Source organism: Halyomorpha halys, unplaced genomic scaffold (genome assembly GCF_000696795.3).
Source record: "Halyomorpha halys isolate HHAL.00 unplaced genomic scaffold, Hhal_1.1 Scaffold94.1, whole genome shotgun sequence".
Classification (NCBI taxonomy): Eukaryota; Metazoa; Arthropoda; class Insecta; order Hemiptera; family Pentatomidae; genus Halyomorpha; species Halyomorpha halys.
Genome location: NW_027114465.1, coordinates 2279944 through 2304009, shown reverse-complemented (window position 1 = coordinate 2304009; position 24066 = coordinate 2279944). Strand labels below are relative to the sequence as shown.

Here is a 24066-nt window from a genome sequence, read left to right as displayed (position 1 = left end):
ATATATATATATATATATCTACAATTTTGTGTATGCTAGTGGGTTTGTATTGAGGTTATTACTATTTTGGTAATTTCTTAAAAAAAAAATTTGAAAATAAGAAAGGCGAAAATTAAGAACAAAACATTTTTATTTTTAAACCGCTTTAAAAATTCGTATTATAGGGTTTCTTTATGTGGGAATTACAAGTATAAATTTTGTTCATGCCAAGAATACAACAGTTTAAAAAAAAAGATAACGAAGTCGTAACGAAATCTGGAAACTTTGGACTATTTCGAACTGATTTTCTTTATTTTTCCTTTAGTTATTCATTAAATTCTTTAATATTTTGTATTTATCAATAGGAAGGTTTTTTAGTTCCTTTAGTTGGCATTTAAGTTAGATTAGACAATTTCAATGAAGATAAGCCCTATCCGGTAATTACCACTTAATTGTACAGTGGTTCACAAGATTTTTAATTTTTTTGATTAGGAATGGCATACTCTAAATAGTAAACCACACTGCTTCACCTAATTTAAAGTATTATATAATACTTTCCAATAAGTCATTCAATGAAAAAAATAAATTCAATTTTTTTTTTTTAAATCAAGTTTTCTAAAACTGAACATTAGAAGAAATTCTCTTAACTATTGAAGAAAATGACTTTTTTCAAGAGTATTAGATGTTTCAATAAAATTAAAGAAATTTTAAAACAAAAGATAAAACAATAATATGGAAATGATAAATATTAAATGGTTACATACACACTAAAACCGTTGTCCACTTTTCAAAATAAGTTCAATTTCAATAGTTTCATCAAAAAACATTTGATTTAAACATAATTGTTTTGTTTTTCTAAAAACTTTTATTATAATGTTTCAGCTGCATTTTTCTTTATTTTGGATTTATTAAAAATGTTTTTTTTTTTTATAAATTAATAGGATATTAAAAAAATTAATATCCTTTTCATATAAATCAGGTTGTTCTAATTTCATTTATTTGTCCAAAACCTTTTTTGATACAATTTTATAATTATTTAAGGCTTCCCAGTAAGTCGGGTGAGTTTTGAAAAGAGCGTTTTCAGCTCTAAATTATGTTTTGAGTGATTATAAGAACAATTTGGGAAGTGAAATTTTTGATAGGAAATATTATCAATAAGCTTAAACTAATGAGCTAAATAAATGCATTAATAGTTATGTTTATATATTCCTTATCATTCATATTTTGAAATAAATGTTTATCAACAATTTTTTTTTATTCACAATTTTTCCGACACAGGTTGAAAATAATAGTTATGTTAAACTTTTATTATGCTAAAATAAAAGTTATTTTCATTTTTTTAAAATGAAAATTAACCATTCGGCCCTGATTTTATGGAGATGAAATTCAAATAAATAACGTTTTACAAAACTTTTTATCATAAATACACCAATTTATATCAGTCAATCAGGTCATCGAGTAAACAAGATGTATTTAATTTAAAAGTTTCTTCAACTATTACAGCAAATGGTTTTTTCAACAACAGCTCTCAGAAGATTTTTGGTAATTAAACTTAAGAGCATCATAGGACCAGTCCAAAAGGTCTACATATTTCCATTGCAAACTATTTCCAACCACCATTCCACTTGTAGTTCGTTTATATTACTCTCTTAATTTATCAATTTATTGACATGAAGGAGCTACTGTTTTGCCTATGGTAAAAAATATGCTCATAACAAAATTTTTAGAATTTAAAAATGTAACTTACAGCTGAAAACTGTCAACTGGAGAACTCAACTTTTTTAAGTAGGAATACCACTAATTAAAAAAAATAAAGAAAAAGAAAACCCTAGTCAATCAGCAATTATTTAAATATTATCAGTAAAGAAGTAGTCAAGTAGAGAAAGTTTGTTCTAGTTACAAATTACAGATGGTTAATTGGAAATTGAGTTAAGTTTATTTTAAGTCAATATATACTGTAATATCCTCTTTTATGAGTAAATAGTTATTTTTTATATGTAGTATTCAACCTAAAAGCAAGCTAACCAATTTTCATCAGTAAAATATGCGATTACAAAAGATATTGTTCAAAAGTCAAGATGGCGGTATTCATGGCCATGTTCAGCAGATTCAAATATTTCAAAAACTTTATTTAATTTCCCATCATAATTGTAGTAACAGTAAATTTAAGAAAACCTGGAAGTCAAAAATAGAGGAAATCATAAGAAAAAACTCAAAACCATAGTGCTACAATCGATGTTGAGAACGAACACCTATAGCAGGGGAAGGAAGAAAGCTTGGTTTTTGGATTCATTTCGGTTTTAGATGCCGAGGAGAGGACATACCCTGGATGCAGGAGATCCTGAACATCCTTGCTCTCTCTCAGAAGGACGAGGACATTTAGAAAAAGAAGACATAAAAGGAAAATCCAAGAAGAATAGGATACTTCTTTGTTTGGATCGCCGAGAGTTTGTTTGTGTTGAAAACTGTTAGAGGACTAAGGTTTTGTACAGTCAATGTTTGTTTCCTGCAACATTGTTTACAGCCAGTGTTAGTTTATTGAGGAAAAAAAAAAGAAAAGCCATTCATCAAAGAAGATTTTATAAATTAGTTAGTTTAGCTCAACATATCATTAGGTATATTAATGAAAGTATTATTAAATTTAAGTGTTCTGATTGCCTAGAGAAACACGCCCTGAGATTAAGGGTCTATCATGTTATAAATTTAAATAAAATTCTCTTATCTGTTTAATATTAAAGCTTTTCTTTTAAACCTAAACTATGTATTTGAGAATAAAGTAAAAACTATATAAAAATCCTTTAGTTTTATTTTAAATAATTTTTGAATATTACAATATATATATAAAGTCTAGCAAGCAAATAGGTCAGTATAGCATCCAATATTTTTCTCTTTTTTTTTATAACCCTTGTTTTATTTTCTGAAAACGTATGATCTGGAAATATTTTTTTCTGTAGATTACTATTAGGTACATAATTAAGTTATTTAAAATTAATTATAAGGTAGATGATCTGCCATTTGAGAATAAAATCAATGGGACGTGCTGTTGTTGAATATAATTGTCCTCCAAGAGTTCAGATTTTTGCACATTTTTACTTTTTTTCATGTATACTTTTTACCATTTCTACTCTAATACCTAACTTTCCTCAAACTTAGGATCAAATCAGAAAAGTTCTATAAGTGTGCCAATACATTATGCAAGCGAAAATAGATGATGAAATTTGATAAAATTGATACTGAATCATATTTTTTCAAAACATTCGAAAGAACTGATTCACCACAAGGAGCTAATCGTTGGAATCGGTTCAGTTACAAGAATCGAATTTCACAACTTAACCATTAATACATATAAAGTATTAAGAAAATAATTTCAATCATAGCAGATCTACCAAATTAACTATTTTACAGTTATGCATTAAATTTAATGATTGTAGATTTTATCAATAAATTTGATATTAATTAAAAATCTTCTCAAATCATTTATATAGAAATTTATTTTTAAGTACAAATATAATACTCAATATTTTTCAATATATTCAATATTTTTTTCTTGATACCTAAATATCACTTATTCATAACACTGTACAATTACTTAATATCCCCCATAACATTGGTTTCACCAGCGATCAGACATTATTGGCTGAACAGTAAAGTTTTGATGTTTTATTTATCAATATTTTGACTCTTCTCTCACTTAACGACAGAAAGTTCTTCCAATAGAACAAATAGAAACCTGTGATGTTGATGCTGCTGAACACAGAGTGAATCGAACCAAGGAGAACATATGTGATGTTGATAAAATTGACAATATTCAAGTCCTGACGAATACTTCTTATTATACAGAGAATTCTACCATAAGAAGGAATCTCTGCAACCTTCAATGACCTCATTGGCTGCATATACATTACATCTATTTCTTTCCACCTTATGACTCATTTATTGTATAAAATACCCTAAACAAACATGACTGCTTGTTCGTTACATGACCAAGAAATCAGCCTCCTAATATCCACGTATATCAGAACAATTTGTTCTTCGTTCACAAATTATTATTAAATCAAAAAGTTATGCTGTACATACAAAAACACTGTGTTATTTTTATTTGATTTTATCATGATTCAGTCAGCTTTCCTCGATTCTATTTGTCTAAGAGTAAGTAACTTAGATCCATCAACCAAAACTGACATTATTACAACATTTTTTTGGCATAGATGAACTAGTACGAAAGGAAATGTAACCAACGGCATTCCAAATTATCTGAAATTGATGACTGAATATTTGTTTACTTCAATAATTTGTTTTAATGCAAATAATTATTTTATACTATATTTTCATGCACTACAAAACGTAGCAAAAAAAAAAAAAGGAATAAATTTGTACTTTAGTTGTTTGAGACAACAACCAGTACATTGCCTAGCAACTACTCCATCCTACAACTGGATTCATTAGACTTAAACTAAAAACCATTTTCTACTATGTTACCTACAACCTAGTAAAGCAAAACCTGATAACCCCTCCTCCCATACATGCTACAATAATACTAGTAGGGTGAAAAAACTAACTAAAGCTAATAAAAAAATAAAAAAGTCTTAATACAAAATTGGTCAAGTAAAATAATATCATTTATTGCTCAATGCAGAAATGAAAATAGAATCGTGAATGTGTATAATGAATGCGAGAGGAAAGGTGCATAAGTGTACTACTTTCATTAACAATCCAAATACTAATTCAGAATTATATATTTCTGTAACTATATTCAATTGAGTGTAATGAACAGCTTTTTATATATAGCACAACTAGAACCGAAAACAAAATTAGTGAATAAACAAGTGCTATTTCACAAAAGTGACATGCACAAATTTTAAGACATCAAAGTGCTCTGTTATTGTAAATAAGAATAAAATTCTCTTCTGTATTGTTTTTCCCAATCAAATATGAACTTACTCATGTTTTAGTTTATGAATTATTGCTGAGCCAAGGTGTTTGCATGTCATCGCTGCAGAAAGCCTGGCAATGTATCTACAATCAATCAGAAAGCAATTTGAACCATAACATTCCAGCAAAAATAAAACAAAACAAACACTTGCTTTAAAATAAATACATTGAGAAGTTAAGCTTTTTTAAAACCATTCCTAAAAATTCAAAGCTTCCAAACATAAATGAAGAAACTACTTATTCGTTGGGTAATTTACATCTTTGGCATAACTCAAGAAGAACCAGGTCTGCTGAATGTAAATTTTACTGAGAAATCAGAACCAATAAATACCAGTTTATTCAATTATCTAACCTTGACTAAAACAAAACAAAGAGGACTATGGAGGAAATATTTTTTTATAAAATAAGTTGGACGAGAAACATGACACTATGATAGCTTATATGAAAAAAATCCTCAAGAATTTTTTATAAGAAGAATTCAACTTAAGAATTGGCACACACAATTAAATAAATATAAAACAAAATAAATCATTAAAATTAAAATTCAAGAGGGTGGCCGTTAGATTATAGAACTGTTTGGTTATATGTAAAATGGAACATGAGTTCCATCTACTAGGTTCTCCATTAACTTGTCATGCTATATCTGTGTAACAAAAAGTATCCCTACGAATTGAACATTTATTATTACAGAAAATAATGAAAGTTTAATAAAGTTTTTTTAACGGATAAACAATATTATATATTTACGTAATATATGAAGTTTTATATGTAATAAGTTTCAATAATGATTAATATTTTAAAAGTAATAAATTTATCATGGCATATGTTAAAAAATATATATTTATTATCTTTCAAAAGATAAAGAACAGTCAAACTTGTGATGCCAAATATTCAAAATCCTGATTATTCCGATGAACAACATTAACACAGCTCTGAGAAATGTGCCACTAAAAGGAAAAATGAAAAAATAGCAAGTTTTGCTTTTACATCATAATAATGCAAACAACAGCAGCAAGCAAAATCAATGATAAATTTTAATTTAATATTATAATTTCGAATGCAATAAATAATGACTATCAATAACATTAATTTAAACTGTTATTTGTGGCATATCATTCCAAAAACTAGCCAAGCCTGCTTTTAAATCAAGTTTTAGTACTAGATTATAGCAAGATCTAAGAATTTCTTCCAAAAAAAATTTGAATATAATGTTTTTTTTAAAACTAACTTTTAAAAAAATTTCCTTTGACGACGAGATAATCTGGACCGAAATTGAATAATATTTGAAAAAGGACTCTACTGGTTCTGGAATACAATGCCTAATTAATAAAATGAGGACTGAATTTAATCTATTTTGAAATATTGATGACAACAATGAGAATTTATTGATGGAAAAGTAAATATAAAAATATCGCAGAAAGTAGTGCTTACCACCGCCTGCAAAAGACATGCAAATAAAAGTTTCAAGTAGGTACATTTGCTTAGTCTCCAACACTTTATAACTCCCAAAATGTTACACTACACTGATAATATATTAATCATTCACACTTATCATAGTAAAATAAATTAATTCTAATGAACCAAATCATTGTATAAAATAAAACTTCAATAAGCTCTTAAGAATAGAATAAGTACACCATTGCTCTTGAAAATTGATTCAGGCTATAAAAGGCAGAAAATATAAAAGCCAAAAAGGAATGGGGATCCCTTCGCATCCAAGAATAACTACAGAAAACAATTACTTCTCTGTGAATATTAGTTCCTCTTAACTTTTCATCTCAAAAATTATGAAACTTAATGTCCAGGACATTTAATGAGCTTAACTGCATAGAATTCCGACAATAATTAAATTAATGATTTCAAATAAATTAAAAAATAAAATGCTTACTGGTTATTGTGAGTTGAGCAACAGAACTGATATACAACACCTGATCAATCATCAAAGATGTGAGAAGAAATAATATGGAAACTTAATTTTGATGACTGAAGCTGATGAGGTTTTCTAGTTTTTGAAGAAAAAAAGTACTTACAAAAAGTACCTATTCTGAGCAAAATGCTGCACCGAGAGAGTGGAGTGTAGTTAAATTAAATCAGGAGTTCTTCATTCTTTATGATAAAATATAAGTACTAGAAGGATTATTGTTTGAATAAAGGATTGTTATGCCAAGAACTTAAGAAGAAATTATACAGACCTCAGAATCGGAAGACATATATCGTGTAGGATGAAATATGCGTAAGATGATACTTGGAAAAATAGAATGTTGATTGAAACTAGGAAACTAATCAAGATGAACAAAGTAGGTCAATACAGGATACACTACATAAGCAGTATAAAACAAGGAAGATTCTGTAGTTGTTTATTTTTTAATTAATTAATATAAAGAATATATTAGAAAATGAACTAACAGCAATGTGTAACATAAAATAATAAGATAAAGCATTGTTCTAGACCTAGTCCTAGAAAAAAAGATAAAAGAATTATCTTTTCAATAACAATTAAATAAAAACAGGTTAAGTGCTAACAAACCTGGCTGGGAAGAGGGACCTGGCTCAACAGCTGCCTGCTGGATTGCCGGGCTAGATCCACTCGAACCAGATGTGTTAGTACCCTCGTCAGCAGTACGCTTAAAGAAATTATGTTGAAGAGCATAATAAGGTGTAACACGAGTTTTGGGATCGTAATCAAGCATCCGATAGATCAGATCCTGAAATTGAAAATAAAATTGAATGAAAAATTTAAAAACCTGGTAAAAAAAAATTATAATAACCTTTAAAGTTAGAACAATATTCAAAGAGATTAAAAAGAATTTAGCTAATATTTTGCTGACAAGCAGCTGTGGTGGACCATTTCACCACCACCTCAAAAATTATTCCAACCATTTGTTAGTATGAAATCAAAATATTATACTAATCAAGTAGATTATCATCTAATCCTTTACACTATCCTAAAGGCATTTTTAGGTGTGAAGTCACAATATGAAATTATGAAGCTTTTCATGAAATTATTTATATGTAGCACATATGAGGTTTATAAATCCAGGCAGAAACATAACTATCTAATACAGTTTATAATGTATTAACGTGATTTCTAATTGTAGTCACAAATGGATGAAGGTGATATTAAAAATTTTAAGTTTTGAGAAAATGATTGATGGTTTTTTTTACAATTCTTTAAAAACAGGATCTATTCAACCCACTGAAAAATCATGTGATTGACCAATAAGAAAAAAGGATAAGGGCATGAAACTTTCCATAAGGGAAAGATCTATTTTTAATAACAGTTTGATACATAGGGCCTTAATTCAATCATATCTTTAATAGGTCAGATGGTAAATCATTAATGACATCACCCTTTAAAAATAAAACAAATGAGATTCCATAGTGTGAAGGCCATTATTTTTTAAAAGAAAGTGACTGGTAACATTTAGCCATCGAAGTACTGAATCCATATTATATTTTTCATTGGGGTTTTTCCTCTTTTTTTTTAGTTTCAACTGGAGCAAGTGTTATTTTATTTTTCAGCCTGTCTTATAAGCCTTTACTACTACGATATTGCAGAACTTAATGGTAAAACCATAAGAATTTAAATATATCTATTATGTGACTGAAATAGCTGATAAAGGTTTAAATCTTTAATTAAATAATTCATGAAATAAAAACTTGTCATTTAAAATATCTCAAAACAATGTAAAAAAAAATAATAATGAATTAATGTACAGTTTGAATATGACTCAAAATGAATTAAATACAATAGTTATTTTTAAAAAAAAAATGCAATAAAAACAATAACATATATATATTTACCTTGAACTTAAGGTAATCAGAAACCGAGTGGCCAGGTTCACCTAACCTTCTACCGCCTGGGCCACCACTTTCAACACCAAGAATGTCATGTAAACGCCTAGTCCCTGGGGCCCGATATTTTTTCCCATCCTTCGTCTTCCTTAATACATAACCATCGCCAGTTGGGCTCTTTTCAAAATATTTTCTTGTCTTATGCGCTTGATCAAGGATATGTTTCGGAGGCATACCAAGAACTTCTACAATTTTGTTCATTTGATCAACCTGTTAAAAAGAATAGAACTTTTTAATAGAATTAAAACATTTTGAATACTGAAAATACATATGAGTTAAATAGACATGAAATTATGAAATAAAAGACTTTTTCTTTCATAGTGATTAAAATTAAAACACTAAAAACCAAACAAAATAAAAAAATGCTCAATTAATTTTGTTGAAGGTCATTAAAATTATTAATAATTTTATAACACAATGTATCAGTTTTAATTAGGATAAACCATACATCAATTTCTGATCCAATGAGTGTTAAATTGTAACTGATAAACCATTTATATAGAATTGGCTGAATGTTGGATTATCGAATTATTACCTCATTTGAACCAGAAAAGAGAGGTTCCCCAGTATGCATCTCCACAAGTATACAACCAAGACTCCACATGTCAATCGCAAGATCATACGGTATACCCAATAAAACTTCAGGGCTTCGGTAGAACCTTGACTGAATATACTGATAAATCTGTAACAAAATACAATTAGCTTATAAATGGAATAATACAATAAATGTGTTAATAATTTTTTAAATGCATAGAAAATATTTCAAGGAGATGGTCAACCATTTATATAAATAAATATATATATATATTTTCTCGGTTGGCTCTTAAGATCTAGAAGATGTTTGGCCGCCCGAAACAGCCTTCTCCACGCCTGCCTCTCTTGGACTAGTGCTTTCCAGTTTTCTGCATATAGCTCTTTTGCATCTCAGTTGATTCTGTCTATACATCTGGTTTTTAGCCTCCCACGTGGTCTCTTGCCTACTATACTGGCATCCATTGTTGTGTAAAGCCGTCCTGATGAATTGCTAGGAGTTACATGTCCCACCCATCTTAACCTCCTTGTCTTCATATCATGAGATATTGACTGATCAGTCTCTGCAAGCAGTTCACTGTTAGTTCTCAACTTGTTAAGGCTCTGATCCCGGATCGCTCTTGTAATTGAGCTTCCTGTTCAACTGCCTCAATTCTGCTTTCTAGGGTAATTGTTAGAGCCCAGGTCTCACAGCTATATATATAATACAGGAATTTGATTTAATAGCCTATGAGACAAGAAAAACAATAACCGGCACTGCCATTTGATATTTTACCCCACCAAAAATATCCAGAACATTTTAATGTATTGCTTAAACAGGTATTAGTCACAGCTAATCAATAAGATCAGAAACACACCAAACCCATAACCTTCTTCCAAAAATTGGATTCTCAGTCCTTAATGTGCTGGCCAGACTTTGAATTGATGCATTTTGATTTCATAGATGGCAGCGATCAAACATATAATTATTTTCACTTTATTCTTTCGTAATGTTTCTTATTCATTTATAATCATTCCACACGGAATAGTAAATTCAAAATGTAAGCTAAAGATCATATGAGCATATGAACAATATTTTATTCATGAGATTGTGACAATTATAATTTTTTCTTTTTCTAGATGTGGCAACTTTTCTTTGAATGATTTCCCATCCTTTCCTTGTTGTTTGACACATGAAAACAAAATATAAAGACATTCGAGATGTTCCTGATAGAATACAATCTGAGAAAACACCTTAAGCAGAAAGAAAAGGTTGCAAAAGGCTGCATCCATTGCCAGACTAAGAGTTGCCCTAAAGTTGCATACTAACATGTTGCAACATAAGTTTGATGTTTCAACGATAATAAAGCAAGTATAACTGTAAAACATAATGAGTAGCAACATTTTTTTTCCGATCTATAACTATACATAATTAGTTCCCTCCACAATAATAAAAGATCAAGAGCAAATAGTAATCGCTAAAACCTCAGACTCTTAAACTGAACAAAGCCATGAGTGGATATTTCCTCCATTGGTTTATAAATCATTCACAACTACTAATGTTGAGCTGCCAGGACACATTCAGGTTAGCAAATGATAACATTTCTGGGTCAATGTTGCTTAGACTAATCAATTTTAACACAAAAATTTGTATCCATAAGCAGCCAATCTGAAGAAGTTTTATCTCTTTTAGAGAAAATAATAATTATATAACCATATAATTTAAATTACTTCCAAGTGAGCAAAATAGTAATAAAATAATTCATTTTGGAACCATTAATAATGCTGGCATAATCAAATATTTAACATATCCTACTAATGGGAAAGGAAAACTCGATACTGCGTTAGCATCGAATCTATGAATTTCTCACATGTTTTAGTATACTGGATGCTATTTTCTTTTGATTGATACCATTAAAAACTGAACGGATATAATATAAAATTAATAAATTAAATAAAATAAAAATCCTTTTTTTCTAATAATTATACTTTTTTTAAATCTCTAGTAATAAACAGATAATTCACTAAATAAAAACAATAATTTTCTTACCCTTTGACCAAGTTGACATGAAGACCCAAAATCGACAATTTTAATTGCAGACCTTTTCGGATTACAAAGAAGGATATTTTCAGGCTTGAGATCACAGTGGATAATGTTCAGCTCAGGGGTCGAAAGGAACAATAGGGCTGTGCACAGTTGTTGAGCAAACTTCCGGGTGAGATTGAGGGATACTCCACGGAAATTTGTGTTTCGTAGAAGGTCGAAAAGATTATAGGACAACAGCTCAAACACAAGGCACAGATGGTTCCTCCACATGAAGTTCCTTTTTAATCTCACTGTAATGCAAATCAAATGGTTACAATCATAAGTAATTTTATCTTGAGGAATGAATGAATAAAATATAATTAATTAAAATAAACATTTAGAGTTCCAGAAACAAATATCAAACACTTCGGGTATGAACGGTTTGTTAGCATGCAAATTGACCCTGTTTGAAAACAAAATGATATATTTGAAATATGGATTGTAATCGAAAAAAACAATTATTTTAATTTTTTTTATCCAATATTTGAAGTAGTTTTATTATTATGTTGAAAAATTAAGTGCCCTCATTTTTAAAGAAAATATTGGCTAGGTTAAATTAAACTTGCAATTTGACATTAAACAAGGCTTAATGAATCCTATAAAAGCCAATGACATTCAAAGTTTCTTTAAGAGTTAGCAAGACAGGAGCATTACATTTTTATTGGGAAAAGACTCATGATCACACACTCCTGAACTCGTTAATTTCTTTGAAAGGAGGTTCGCAAGTTCAGTGCAAATCACATTAAGCCAAAGATCATAGGGATTTTTTTAAATTGTTTTACGACGGTAAATGAAAAGGCATTTCATATAATTATGTAGTTGTAAATTTAATTTGTTGAGTTTGAAATACTGTGATTATCCTCTAGGAAATTATATTAATTTACTGTTTAGGTACAGACGGGATAAATAAAATGCAGAGTTAATCAGAGTTATTAAAACAAGAGAATAATCAAAATTAATGTAGTACAAGATCACATTTAAGATTAAATCATAAAAACAAATAACATACCAATATAATATTTGTTATCTGCATCTGCTTTATTCATCATGTCTAACAACATAACTTCAATTTGAGCCTGGTTAAGGAAAGGCTTCTTATTTTTAATTATCTTGATTGCGACATGGCATAATTCTTCATGGTCAAATGCTTTCACAACCTAAAAAGTTTGCATGATTATTAAGAGTTTTTAACATGCAATCACAAAATTGTTCATTTAAAATATGAATAAATAATAGATTACATAAATATGAAAGGAATAAAACATATTTTTTTATTAAATTAACACACATAAATAATTAATTACCTGACCAAATGACCCCTTTCCGATTAATGAATCAATTTCATATCTATCTAAAAACTTTTCACCGTTCTTGATGATATAATCATGGTTTTCATCATCGAAACCATCGTTGTATAGTTTCCGTTCTTTTTTGTGAGAGCTGTCTTCTCCTTGTGTACCCTGGGCTCGCCTTTTCTTTTTGGCATAGTAGACCTATAAAAAAAAATTTCATAATTACAATTAAAGATTTTTTTTTTAGTCAATATATTAAATTAAAAAAAAAAAAAAAAGAAGCTTGATGGCCAACTAAATACAAACACTCTTTTTTTTTTCTTCAATACGGTAAATAATAATAGCAATGTAGGATCTAATCCACATCAAGAAAACTATATATATTTTCATTTTTCAAAAAATCTAAAAACCAGTTTCAAAAACATACGTTACATTACTATCATTAGCTTTAGTGTATTAGTTAGACTTACATAGAAGCTTTTATGTATTAGATCACAAATTAAATAAGGAAGAAAAAAATTGGAGAGCGTGGAAGCTTTGAACAAATATTTTACATCTCACTTGCTAAAGTTTCCACTGTGACAAGCTTTATGCTGTGTATAAGTGTGTGTGTATTATATATATATTTTTTCCTACATTACTACTATTTCCTATGTTACCTTATGTGCACATTAAATAGATTCACCATTTATCGAAAGTTTGAGATGAATTTAATTTATCATTATTTTTTATCATATCATTAGTAAGTAAATCGAAGTCCTGTTATATCTGGTTGAAAATATATCCAAGGAAAGCTGGAAGTGCACAGAACAAACCTTCTTTAGATTGATACAAAATAACGAATTTCGTAATGCATTTTCTTTAAATTCAACATTTTGTTCTCATTCCATGGTTAGAGAAAACGGTAAAACAAAACTTCTCAAGAATATAAATTTCAACATTATAAATTGCCTTATCAATTACAAAACTGATTTTTTTTTTTTTTTATGTCACGGTTGTTGAAATGAGAACTATTAAAAGAAATAATAAATAAAAGATAGGATTACCCTGTAATTTCATCTTAAAGGATGGGGATATAACTGCAAGGAGCTCCGTCGAGAAATTTTCATTGCCAACAGAAAATTTCATCAAATTTTGAACAGTAAAGGTATGGTCTGGTTAAAGTGATTTTATTTTTATTTGATCATAAATTCTCCCTCTCTGATTCTTTTTTATATGTATATATAGATTGGATTAATGGTTCGCATTTATTGCCATAAATAAATGTTGAGTTGAGATGGGTCCCATCTTAAATTTTATTTGGTAATATAAAATGATAAAATTAATATATGTATGCTATAAACATTGTTTTCAAGTCAAACATAAAATTTTACTAACAACGAACGAGTTCGAAATCTATTTCTACAGTACAATAATCCCATCCCTAAGCATTCGCGATGGTTAGATCACGAAAAATCAAGCGAATTTCTAATTCTTTAATTTCATCTTTCTGTGTAATTGAGGAGTATATTAGGTAACGTTTTAAGATGGCCAACAAAGACCAAAACATAAATTTGTTTTAAACATATGTTTTTTTTTTTTCAATTATAGTAACTGCATACATTGTACAGAACTTAGCAAGGTTCAACTCATGATATTTCTTTTGTTAACCACGAACAGAAATAGAGAAATTACAAATTTACGAATTCGAGATTCTTCCGTATTCTTGTATTGTATTTTTGACAAATCAAAACTGGCGGATGTATAACCTGCTAATGTTGAGAAATCCCTCAGTAGGACGGTAATCTTTTTACTTAGTCCTGATATTTTTAAGCACACGATAAAAGTCCAGTATAAACTAACATTTTTGTTCGATGCTGTCCGGCAGAGATATTAATGTCTTTATGTTGTCCTTTACATTCTAGGATTCGAAATGTATTTTTGAAAATCATACTATTACAGTACAGTTAGGACTTGAAGCATTTAAGCTCCTACCTCAAAACGTAGTATTCATTAGATAGTTTTAATTATCATAATTAAATATAGTTTAGTAGGAATACCATCTTTTCTCTGTACATAATTTTTCTTCTCTTAGGCATAGTTTTTTAAGTAGTTTATATGTGCTGTGTAATTGTGGATTGTTCGTGTTGGTAATTTTTTTGTTTGTTTATTTCCCCTAACTACTTCTATATCACATGTTCCACTTTACCAGATCATGTGATAACTCAATAATCAACTATATTATCTGCAGTTCCTTATGTCATATCGTATATTCATATCTAGCTCTAGTGAAATATACTATGTGTTATGGTACTTGGATCTAAATGTTGAAGACAAAAATATGTAAAACGACATTATAAAGTAACAGATGATTAGGGTACACTAAAAAAAGTTTTTTTTTTTACGATTAAACCTTTATATGCTGAAGACGGAATGTCCTGGAAGGGCCTAGCCCGCATATTAATATTATTTCATGAAGACAAAAATATCTCGTACGTTATTATGGGAAAAAGTGCTCAAGCAAAGTGAGGTATAGTATATGTAATAATTGAAGGCGCAAAATCAGAATAAGTTAATACAGCTTTATAAATTTTACATTACACATACCTAATTGAACCATTTCATTTAATCTTCTGGCAAACAAAATACATATGCATATATTTTTTCTTAGAAATTTAAAAAAGAAAACAGTATATTAATGAAAACAACAATAATCTAATGATAAATTTCTACGAGAAAATACAACAATGAAATATAGAGCGAAAGTGACACTAAATTTATCATAATAAAATAAAATTAATCAAAACAAAGATTTTGCAACTGTAAAGCGACAAAAGGCCGCAACAAGGAAAAGAAAATATCGAACTAACATATCAGACGAAAAAATCCATTTAAGATAGGGCTGTTACGTGGATCATATAAATTATATATAATAATTAACAATGATTATTGATAATTTCATAATTTTGTCAACGCTGAAGCGTAAATTTTGTTCAGGTCCGGATAGGAAAAAAATGTAATTAGTAAAACTGTCACTGGTACTTCCTTTACTTCTAACTTTCTCAATTAACGTTGAATCGATCGGGGGTATGTCGAAACGTAGACGGGAGAATACAAGACATTTTATATTACTTATTTTTCTTATGTTTTTATCACAAAGCGCAAGTTTATTAACAAAGAAACTACCTAATCAATCCTGGTATATAGTTTGTACAATGTTACGAGACTGATGTTTCTGAATATGAGGCGTGGTTTATTTTTAATCATACCCTATACAATTAAAATATAAATATTAAAATAAAAAACATTTCCTTTAAATCAGCATGATCAATCACTTTAAAAATAATATTGATTTATCCTATATTTGTTTAAATTAGAAACTAAATCTAAAAGGCCTGCAGTAAAATTTACTTAACCAAGACGTGTTTAAAATATTTAATTTTTACTTAAGAATATAAATATAATTAATTACTTTTGAATAAATAAAACAAACTTATGTGTTAAAATGGTTTGAGTACAGTGTAAAAGTGTCAACGAATTGCGATAGCTTTCTGAGAAAAGGTTCCTAATTTGCCAAAACTATAAACTGTCGGTAAAAGAAAAATACCTAAGAAAATAAATTTAAAAAAATGTTAAGCATTCGTTTTTTTTTTAACACAAAATCCAATTTCATAATAATAATAAATAAATAAAAACGAAAATTAAAATAAAATTTCAGATAATAAATAATTCGAAATCTAAAATATTGTTATAATAATTTCCTGTATTGACAGGTACACAAATCTGAAAATCTCGTTCCTTTTCAAAAAAATGTGGGAATGGGAATAATTATATCAAATATTATTACTTCTACTTACCTATAAATGAAATATATAATAATCATTTCGATTGTGAAAAATTTCGAATTTGAATTTTAAATGGAAATCCATGCGAAAGGGAAGTTCAACTTAATTGATTTTTTATTTTATTACTTTATCGAAAAATACCAACGATTTTGATTAAACTGGCCATGCCAATGTAAATTAAGTCATTTTTAATAACATAAAGGTCTCATCCCCATTGAGATAGCCTGGCAGAGCTTAAATAACGACATATCATATTGTTAGCAATAATAAAAAATATATAAATATAAAATATTAATAAATGAAGGAGAAAAAATGAAAAATAGAGACAGGCTCGAATCGGAAAACCGAGACCGCCCGAACTCTCCCGATTGCAAGCATATGTTCATATAACTTCGTTATAATGTCGTGAACTGTTTTCTTTTTAGCAGAAAAAAAGTTAATATTTGTCAGTTCGACCTCAAGAGCCCTAATTATGTATTACGAAATGAACATTAATAAATATTTTATTATTAAAAACATTACATTTTTTCTTAAGTTAAATCATAATTATCGCAAATAATTGACTAATAATAGTATAAATTGCCTGAAAATCGGCACTAACAATATAAAAAGTAGAAAACTAAAATTATCAAGCTTCATAAAAATTATCAACAACTTATACTGTTGTATCACTAATATTAAATTACTAAAAGTATATCAAATTAAATAAATATAAAGCTAAAGTAATTTTATAAAAACGGTTATGTTTCGCTAAAATAGGAATAATTTTTATTCAAATTACCCTGCTAAATATATGTAATCCGAAACTCCATACATACTTTATGTATTATTCTGTACCAAAAAAAAATAAAAATCATATTTTTTATGCCTTCCACATCCCCTTCAATGGGATATTGTCGGTCTACAAATGAAACAATAAAAGTAAGAAGCCTCCCAATATTCCTCTCTGGTTGTGAATGCTCTGGTTTTGCAAGATCAGTTAAATACTTAAATATTTGAAATATAATAACGACAAATAGAGTACGAGACAGAGAAGAGAGTAAATGAAGCTACTAATAGGAACAGAGACAGTAGACTAGTAATCTAGACTAGAAGAGAGGAAATAGAGAAAAGGGGTTGCTATGCGGAGGAGGGGGTGTCTCGCCGGGTCGATACGCACCCAAACCTCCAGCCCCCACCCAGCCCAGCGTCTGGTCCTCTGTCTCAACCCCACTGCCCATCGTCTTCGTCTCTTAGGGGTAGCGGCAATAACAAACCCATAACAAGAAATAATATAATTATAATTAAAAAAAGTTTATAGATTCGAATAAAATATGGGATTTTCAGTTTTTAATCGTGTCGAGACCACTTTGTGACAAAACTATTCCAGTTGAGACCGTACCAAACTCGAGTCAGAATCGGCGCTCAAAGTTTTTTTTCTTTTTTTATTTAACGGTTCAATGAAATGACACCAATCCGCCACACTCAAGAGCAATGGATGTTAAAGCTATATGTATTTAGTTATACCATATATGCATCTTAAATTTAAAAAAGGCTAAATACATAATAGCTAGTCTAATTGTGCCCTTGGAACTCGACTAAACTCAGGATAAGTAAGAAAAGTCAATATTAAAAAAAAAAAAACAATAATAATTTAAGAGCGATTGATTAGACGGATTTTAAGAAAATATTAAAACTGGACCTCCTTTTTATTCATAAATCAAGTCCCAAATAATTAAATAAGTAATTAATTAAACTTCATATAATTAGAAAAAATAGTTCTACAAGTGCAATAGATTGGATCTATCTATCAACACATCGTCTCCTTGGATTGGCAAGGTGTAACTGACAAAATGAGTAGTATTACGTTTTTTCTTAGAAACCACTCACCACTCAGCAATTAAGCTTCTGATAAATTTCAGTGTCACGAGATAAAACATTAAGTTCTATCTACAGAGAACTTCAAATGGGGATATTGTAACTTTGAAGCTCTGTTTCTCAAAGCTAAGAGCTGTTATATCGATGAGTAAATTTACTATTTTAAACTAAAGCGCTATTTATAAATAATTTAAATTCTTGTATGAGACAGGTTTGTTTACCAACTAAAATATCCATATTGTCTCAACATGTTTATTTTCTTATAACTTCTACGTTTCGGCAATTCCCAAATTACAATATTACAGCTAACAATATCATTAAAAATTTGCAGGCTATTATCCCTTTGTTAAAATATATCTTAGTCTATTAACCTATTTTATCCATTATTTTTATTTTATTAAATTTACACTATCCACTACAACCTTATCAATCACTGTATCAAGGTTATTTCAATCGTATATGTACCAAAAAAGTCAAAATACAAAACAACATACAAAACGGAACATTTCTTAGTTTACTTATTTGAGTTTTTATAAAATATTACATATTTTAGGTAAATAAGGAACATTATCCGAAATGTTTAGTCATAAAATACCGTTAGCACAAAGTTTTATATAAAAAGTTAATATAACCACTTTTCGGAAGCCAAAGTTTTTGGATAAATAAAAATTCTACAGCTAAAACCTATTCACTTAATTTTAAAAATAGTTGTTATAAATGAACATTTTCAATAAAAATTAAAACGATCTACATGAGGCGTATATTAATTTTTAATAATAGTATTTCATAAGAGGATTACGATGTAAACTCGAATGTATGTTGATTTTGTTTTATTAAATATTACAATATTTAAAAAAAAATTAAAACCTCTTTTAGATATAGCTACAACAACAAAAAACTCAGGTAAGCACTATAGATGAACACTAAAAAAACAACGTGAATGAGAAAATTTTCGTTAAGTTGACTAGCAGAAGTTTATGAATTTCACCTCCTTTTTAAATCGAACTTAATAATTAATTAAACCTAATAGAATTAGAAAATGTGGCTCCATAGAACTGGGACATGAAACCATTCATTTTCCGAAACTAATCTAAAACTTATTAAAAACTGTAATATTTATTGTACCACAATTTCTATATTCTATGCTCATGAGGCGAGCAAAGAGCACTAGGTTATCGTGGAATTAATATTGCATGGGGTCTGGCTACGTAGCACACAAAAGATGCCCATAGAATTCAACCCATGCTTGTTAAAGAGTATAAACACAGAGCACAATACTTAAAGCCTAAGAAATTGATTGAATAAACTAATACAAATATATGGTTTAGCATTTAAAATTGTTTTAAATGAAATAGTAATATTTTTAATAAGTAATTAAAGATTATTGAAAATTACATATAAAACATCAATGCCGTTGTAAAATACACACTCATTCATTATAATTACTAGTCGAAATTGATGAGTCTGCCAGTATAGGTAGGGGGAATAAAAAATGGCGGCTGTTTCAAAACGTTTAAAAAAATTAATTTTTCATCCAGAGCTTTATATCTTAAAAACTATGAGAGCATCATTTAAAGTATATTTGATAAAATACGAGCCCTAATAGAGGTATTTACGTTTAATAGTATTCAAGATATACCTTTTCAAAAGATATATTTAATAAAAAAATGTACTGAAAGTTAGGAGTAGGAGAATTATTTGGATCTATATCTCAAAAACCATATGACGTACTGATGTCTATTAGCACTGAAATTAAAGCTAGTTTAATGAACTATAAAGCAGTTTATGATCTTTATCTTCGTAGTAGTAATAGTTTACATTGAATTTGCTAAAATAAATTGATTTATAGTTGTTTGGACACATTTTCATGTGCAAAATTTATAATCATATGCGAATATCATAAAAACTACTACCCCTACACAAATACGTGCCATAAACTAGTTTATAGTGACTTAAATTACCTTCATTTTGAGTACTGGCAGACATATGTACGTTTTATGGTTCCAGAGATATATTTTTCAAAAATCAAACATTTTATCCGAACAAATAGAAATTGACATTTAGTGAATTTATTTTGCCAAATGTTATAAACTATTTTAAATCAAATTTAACTAGTTATAATTTGAGTGCTCGTAGATATCAGTACGTCGAATGGTTCCTGAGATATATTTTTTCATAAATCAAACTCATTGTCCGAATAACTATAAATCAATTTATTTTAGCGAATATCATGGAAATTACTACTCCTACGTCAGGAACTACTTTATAGTCCATTAAACTAGCTTTAATTTAAGTATTAATAGACATTTGCACGTCGATATGGTTTTTGAGATATAGATATTTTAAAATAAATGCACCTACTAATCTTTCAGTACATTTTTTTATTAAATGTTGCTTTTTAAAAAGCTATAACTCGAATACTATTGGACGTAAATAGCCCAAGAGGAGAAAAAAGGCAGTTATCCACCCCGATTTTTGATTAGATAATTGAAAACTAGGTATGATAACTAGTCAAAACTGATGAGTTTATGAATATAATAAAAACTACTACTAAAAAGATAAACATAATTAACTATTTTGTAGTAAATTTAACTAGCTTTAATTTGAGCGCTGGCGTCCAATGGTTTCTGAAATGAAGTTTTCCATAAATCAAACCTATTGTCCGAACAACTATAAATCAATTTATTTAAGCAAATATTATGAAAACTACTATTCCTACGAAGGTAAAGGTCATAAACTTTTTTATAGTCCATTAAACTAGCTTTAATTTGAGTGCTAATAGACATCTCTACTTCACATAGTTCCTTAGATATAGATTTCTCAAAATAAATTAACAAACTACTAATCGTTCAGTAGATTTTTAAGAAGTTTTGCTATATCTCGAGAACTATTGGACGTAAATAGCTCTTTTAGAGCTAATATTTCAGCAAATTTACTCTTCTTTAAATGATATTCCTTTACATTTTCTAGTGCTATTAGTTTTTAAGATATAAGCTCCGAATGAAAAATGAATGTTTTTTTAAGGTTTTGAAACAGCCGCCATTTTTTGTTACCCCTACCTATACTTGACAGACTCATCAATTTTGGCTAGTACTTATACCTAGTTTTCATTAAAGTAATCAAAAATTGGGATGAGATAACTGCCTTTTTTTTTTCCAGGCTCTTGTACTATTATATAACAGTTTGCCAAGAAACAACGCTTCCTTACTAAATATTGGATCGAATATCGGGTTGTAGTGGTTCCGAAAAAAATCTTGTTTATTTTCAATGTTTTGCAGGACATGGGCACATTAAAACCAATATGTCAATATGGAAAGATGAAAATAAAAATAGACTAGGAGACAATGAGCCGGGGGCTATATGAGCGGCAGTGTCAGAGACACAAGTACAAGACCGCGATCAAAGCCGGCGGGCAACTCAAACACCGAGCCCCGGGGGCCGCCAATATCCACTCTCTTCTCCCTCTCCCTCTTTGTCTAAGTCTCATATTCACGCAGGTCCGAGCAATAAACCAACATACGCCAATCAATAAATTGAAACTTGAGTTCTTTATTTATGTTTTTCTTTTCTTTTTTTTAAAAACATAAATTAGACAAGAATAATTAGAAACAAGAAAGCAATAGATTAAAAATTAAATTAATAATATAGTTTAAAAACAAAGGAAGTTCCTGGGAAATAGTACAATAACAATAGTAGAGGGATGGCTTTAGAACTTGAGTTAGAAATATGAGTCAACCAGTATGATATAGTAAATAAAATACTTAAGCCGTGTACATTATGCTATATTATAATTTAAGACGAAGTATTCAACTATAGATACAAATTAAAAGGACTTTGTAACAATTGAAAAAGTAAAAGTAAAAAAAAAAAAAAAAAAAAAAAAAAAAACTGTCATGTATTAAAAAGCAATATGCAATAAAAAAAAATGTGTCTATTTTTTAAGATGGTGAAAATAATTAAAAAATTACATTTCGAAAATGAGGGAATTTATTTATGTAATAAAAACATTAAAAGGATAAAAATTAAAAGGACGTTATAACAACTGAAAACGTAAAAAAAACAAACTATTATGTATTAAAAGCAATATGCAACCTAAAAAAATTTGTTTATTTTTTAAGATTGTGAAAATAATTAAAAAATTACATTTTGAAAATGAGGGAATATTTCTGTAATAAAAACATTAAAAGGATAAAAATTAAAAGGACTTTGTAACAACTGAAAAAGTAAAAAAAAATATATTATTTATTAAAAAGCAATATTCAATAAATGTGTCTATTTTATAAGAAAGTGAAAATAATTCAAAATTGTACATTCCGAATATGATAGAATATTTATGTGATAAAATCATTAAAAAGATAAAAATTAAAAGGACTATGAAACAACTGAAAACGTAAAAAAAAACAACTATTATTTATTAAAAATATGTCTATTTTATAAGATGGTGAAAATATTTAAAATTGTACATTCCGAATATGGAGGAATATTTATGTAATAAAAACATTAATAGGCTTTTTCACCTTACATAACATTATAAAAATATACACGGCTGGTCGAATGTTAAGAAATTTCAGTCCTTGAGTAAAAACAAGCCGAGATGAAACATGCACATCTAGTATAATCTATACTTTTTGTTTATATCTATACATTTTTTAATCTATAATATTTACAATAATATATTTTTAATCTATGAATATTTTTTGCTGGCAATTTGGCCAGGTCACTAGTTTCAGTAAAAACTACTATTAATTCATTAACGAGCAATCCTAAACTTAAATCTAATTACCTATTTTGTCTGTAAATAAGATATAATCATATATTGAGTTTTGATAGAAAACTCTTGAATTGATGTTATCGTTTAAAAATATTGACTTATGAAGTAGAGAGATGAAAGTAAAACACAGTAAATTAGTTCCAATAACAATGTTAAGTATCATTAAACAGGATGGCTTAAATTTAAAATGGAATATTTTCGACTTTTTTCTTTTATTCCAAGTACTCTTACATTCATCATTAAATCATGAAAACATCGTTAATGGCAATTACCCCGTTTTTATTACTAATAATACCATTTATTATATTGATTGGTGGTGGAGTGCCCCTGAAAGCCTGGCCAGCGTTACCGCTGAGGTTCTGTCTAGCAGGTTTGTAGCGTTCCACATATCACGGGGCTCCACTATCATTATGGGGAGTTCTAAGTTATTGCTGTTATAATAGTATATTATATAATATAATACATGTTTTTTAGTGGATTTAAGTTGTCCCGAAGACTGAATATTACAATAAACGAAAATTACACACTTTTCGTTCTCGTAAATTGAGCCAGAACTTCTTTTCTAGAGCTTGATTATTAATGTATCATCAACATACTCATTTGTAAAAATCAGTAAGCCGATTGATGCTTTTGGTTTTACTTCATTTGAAATTTATTTTAAAAAAACTTTCATACAAAAGATAGTTCTATACAACAGTTAAAAAAACACACACAATTAAAAATGGATAAACATTCATCTGTTGAAGTCTGTGTGGAATTTTAACTAAAACATAAGTAATAAAACTTATTTAATTAATACCTCAAATATTAAGTAATTGAGCTCTTTTTAGTGTAGCCTGTCGGACAAAGATACTAATAGTTCTCCAATTAGAGCATTTATTCATTGAAAATATGTGTTTTATTATTCAATAAAAACAATTTTAGAGTAATTTACAAAAAAAAACACATAGACTTTAGCAA

At 28.4% G+C, this 24066-nt stretch overlaps 1 protein-coding gene across 7 annotated transcripts in view; it reads right to left on the bottom strand.

Annotated features, from left to right (window-relative positions):
• mnb (minibrain) overlaps positions 1-24066 on the bottom strand; it is a 157725-nt gene that overhangs the window by 5499 nt on the left and 128160 nt on the right. For 6 of the 7 annotated variants that reach the window (XM_014415195.3, XM_014415197.2, XM_014415196.2 and 3 more), the window contains 6 exons: positions 12667-12855; positions 12372-12519; positions 11327-11613; positions 9302-9448; positions 8716-8976; positions 7439-7616 (listed from right to left, as the gene is read on the bottom strand). In XM_014415195.3, the coding sequence (XP_014270681.1) occupies positions 7439-7616; positions 8716-8976; positions 9302-9448; positions 11327-11613; positions 12372-12519; positions 12667-12855 (1210 nt within the window). Of the gene's footprint in view, positions 1-4920; positions 4996-7438; positions 7617-8715; positions 8977-9301; positions 9449-11326; positions 11614-12371; positions 12520-12666; positions 12856-24066 lie in introns of all 7 variants that reach the window. The other variant, XM_067051652.1, reaches the window with a different exon arrangement.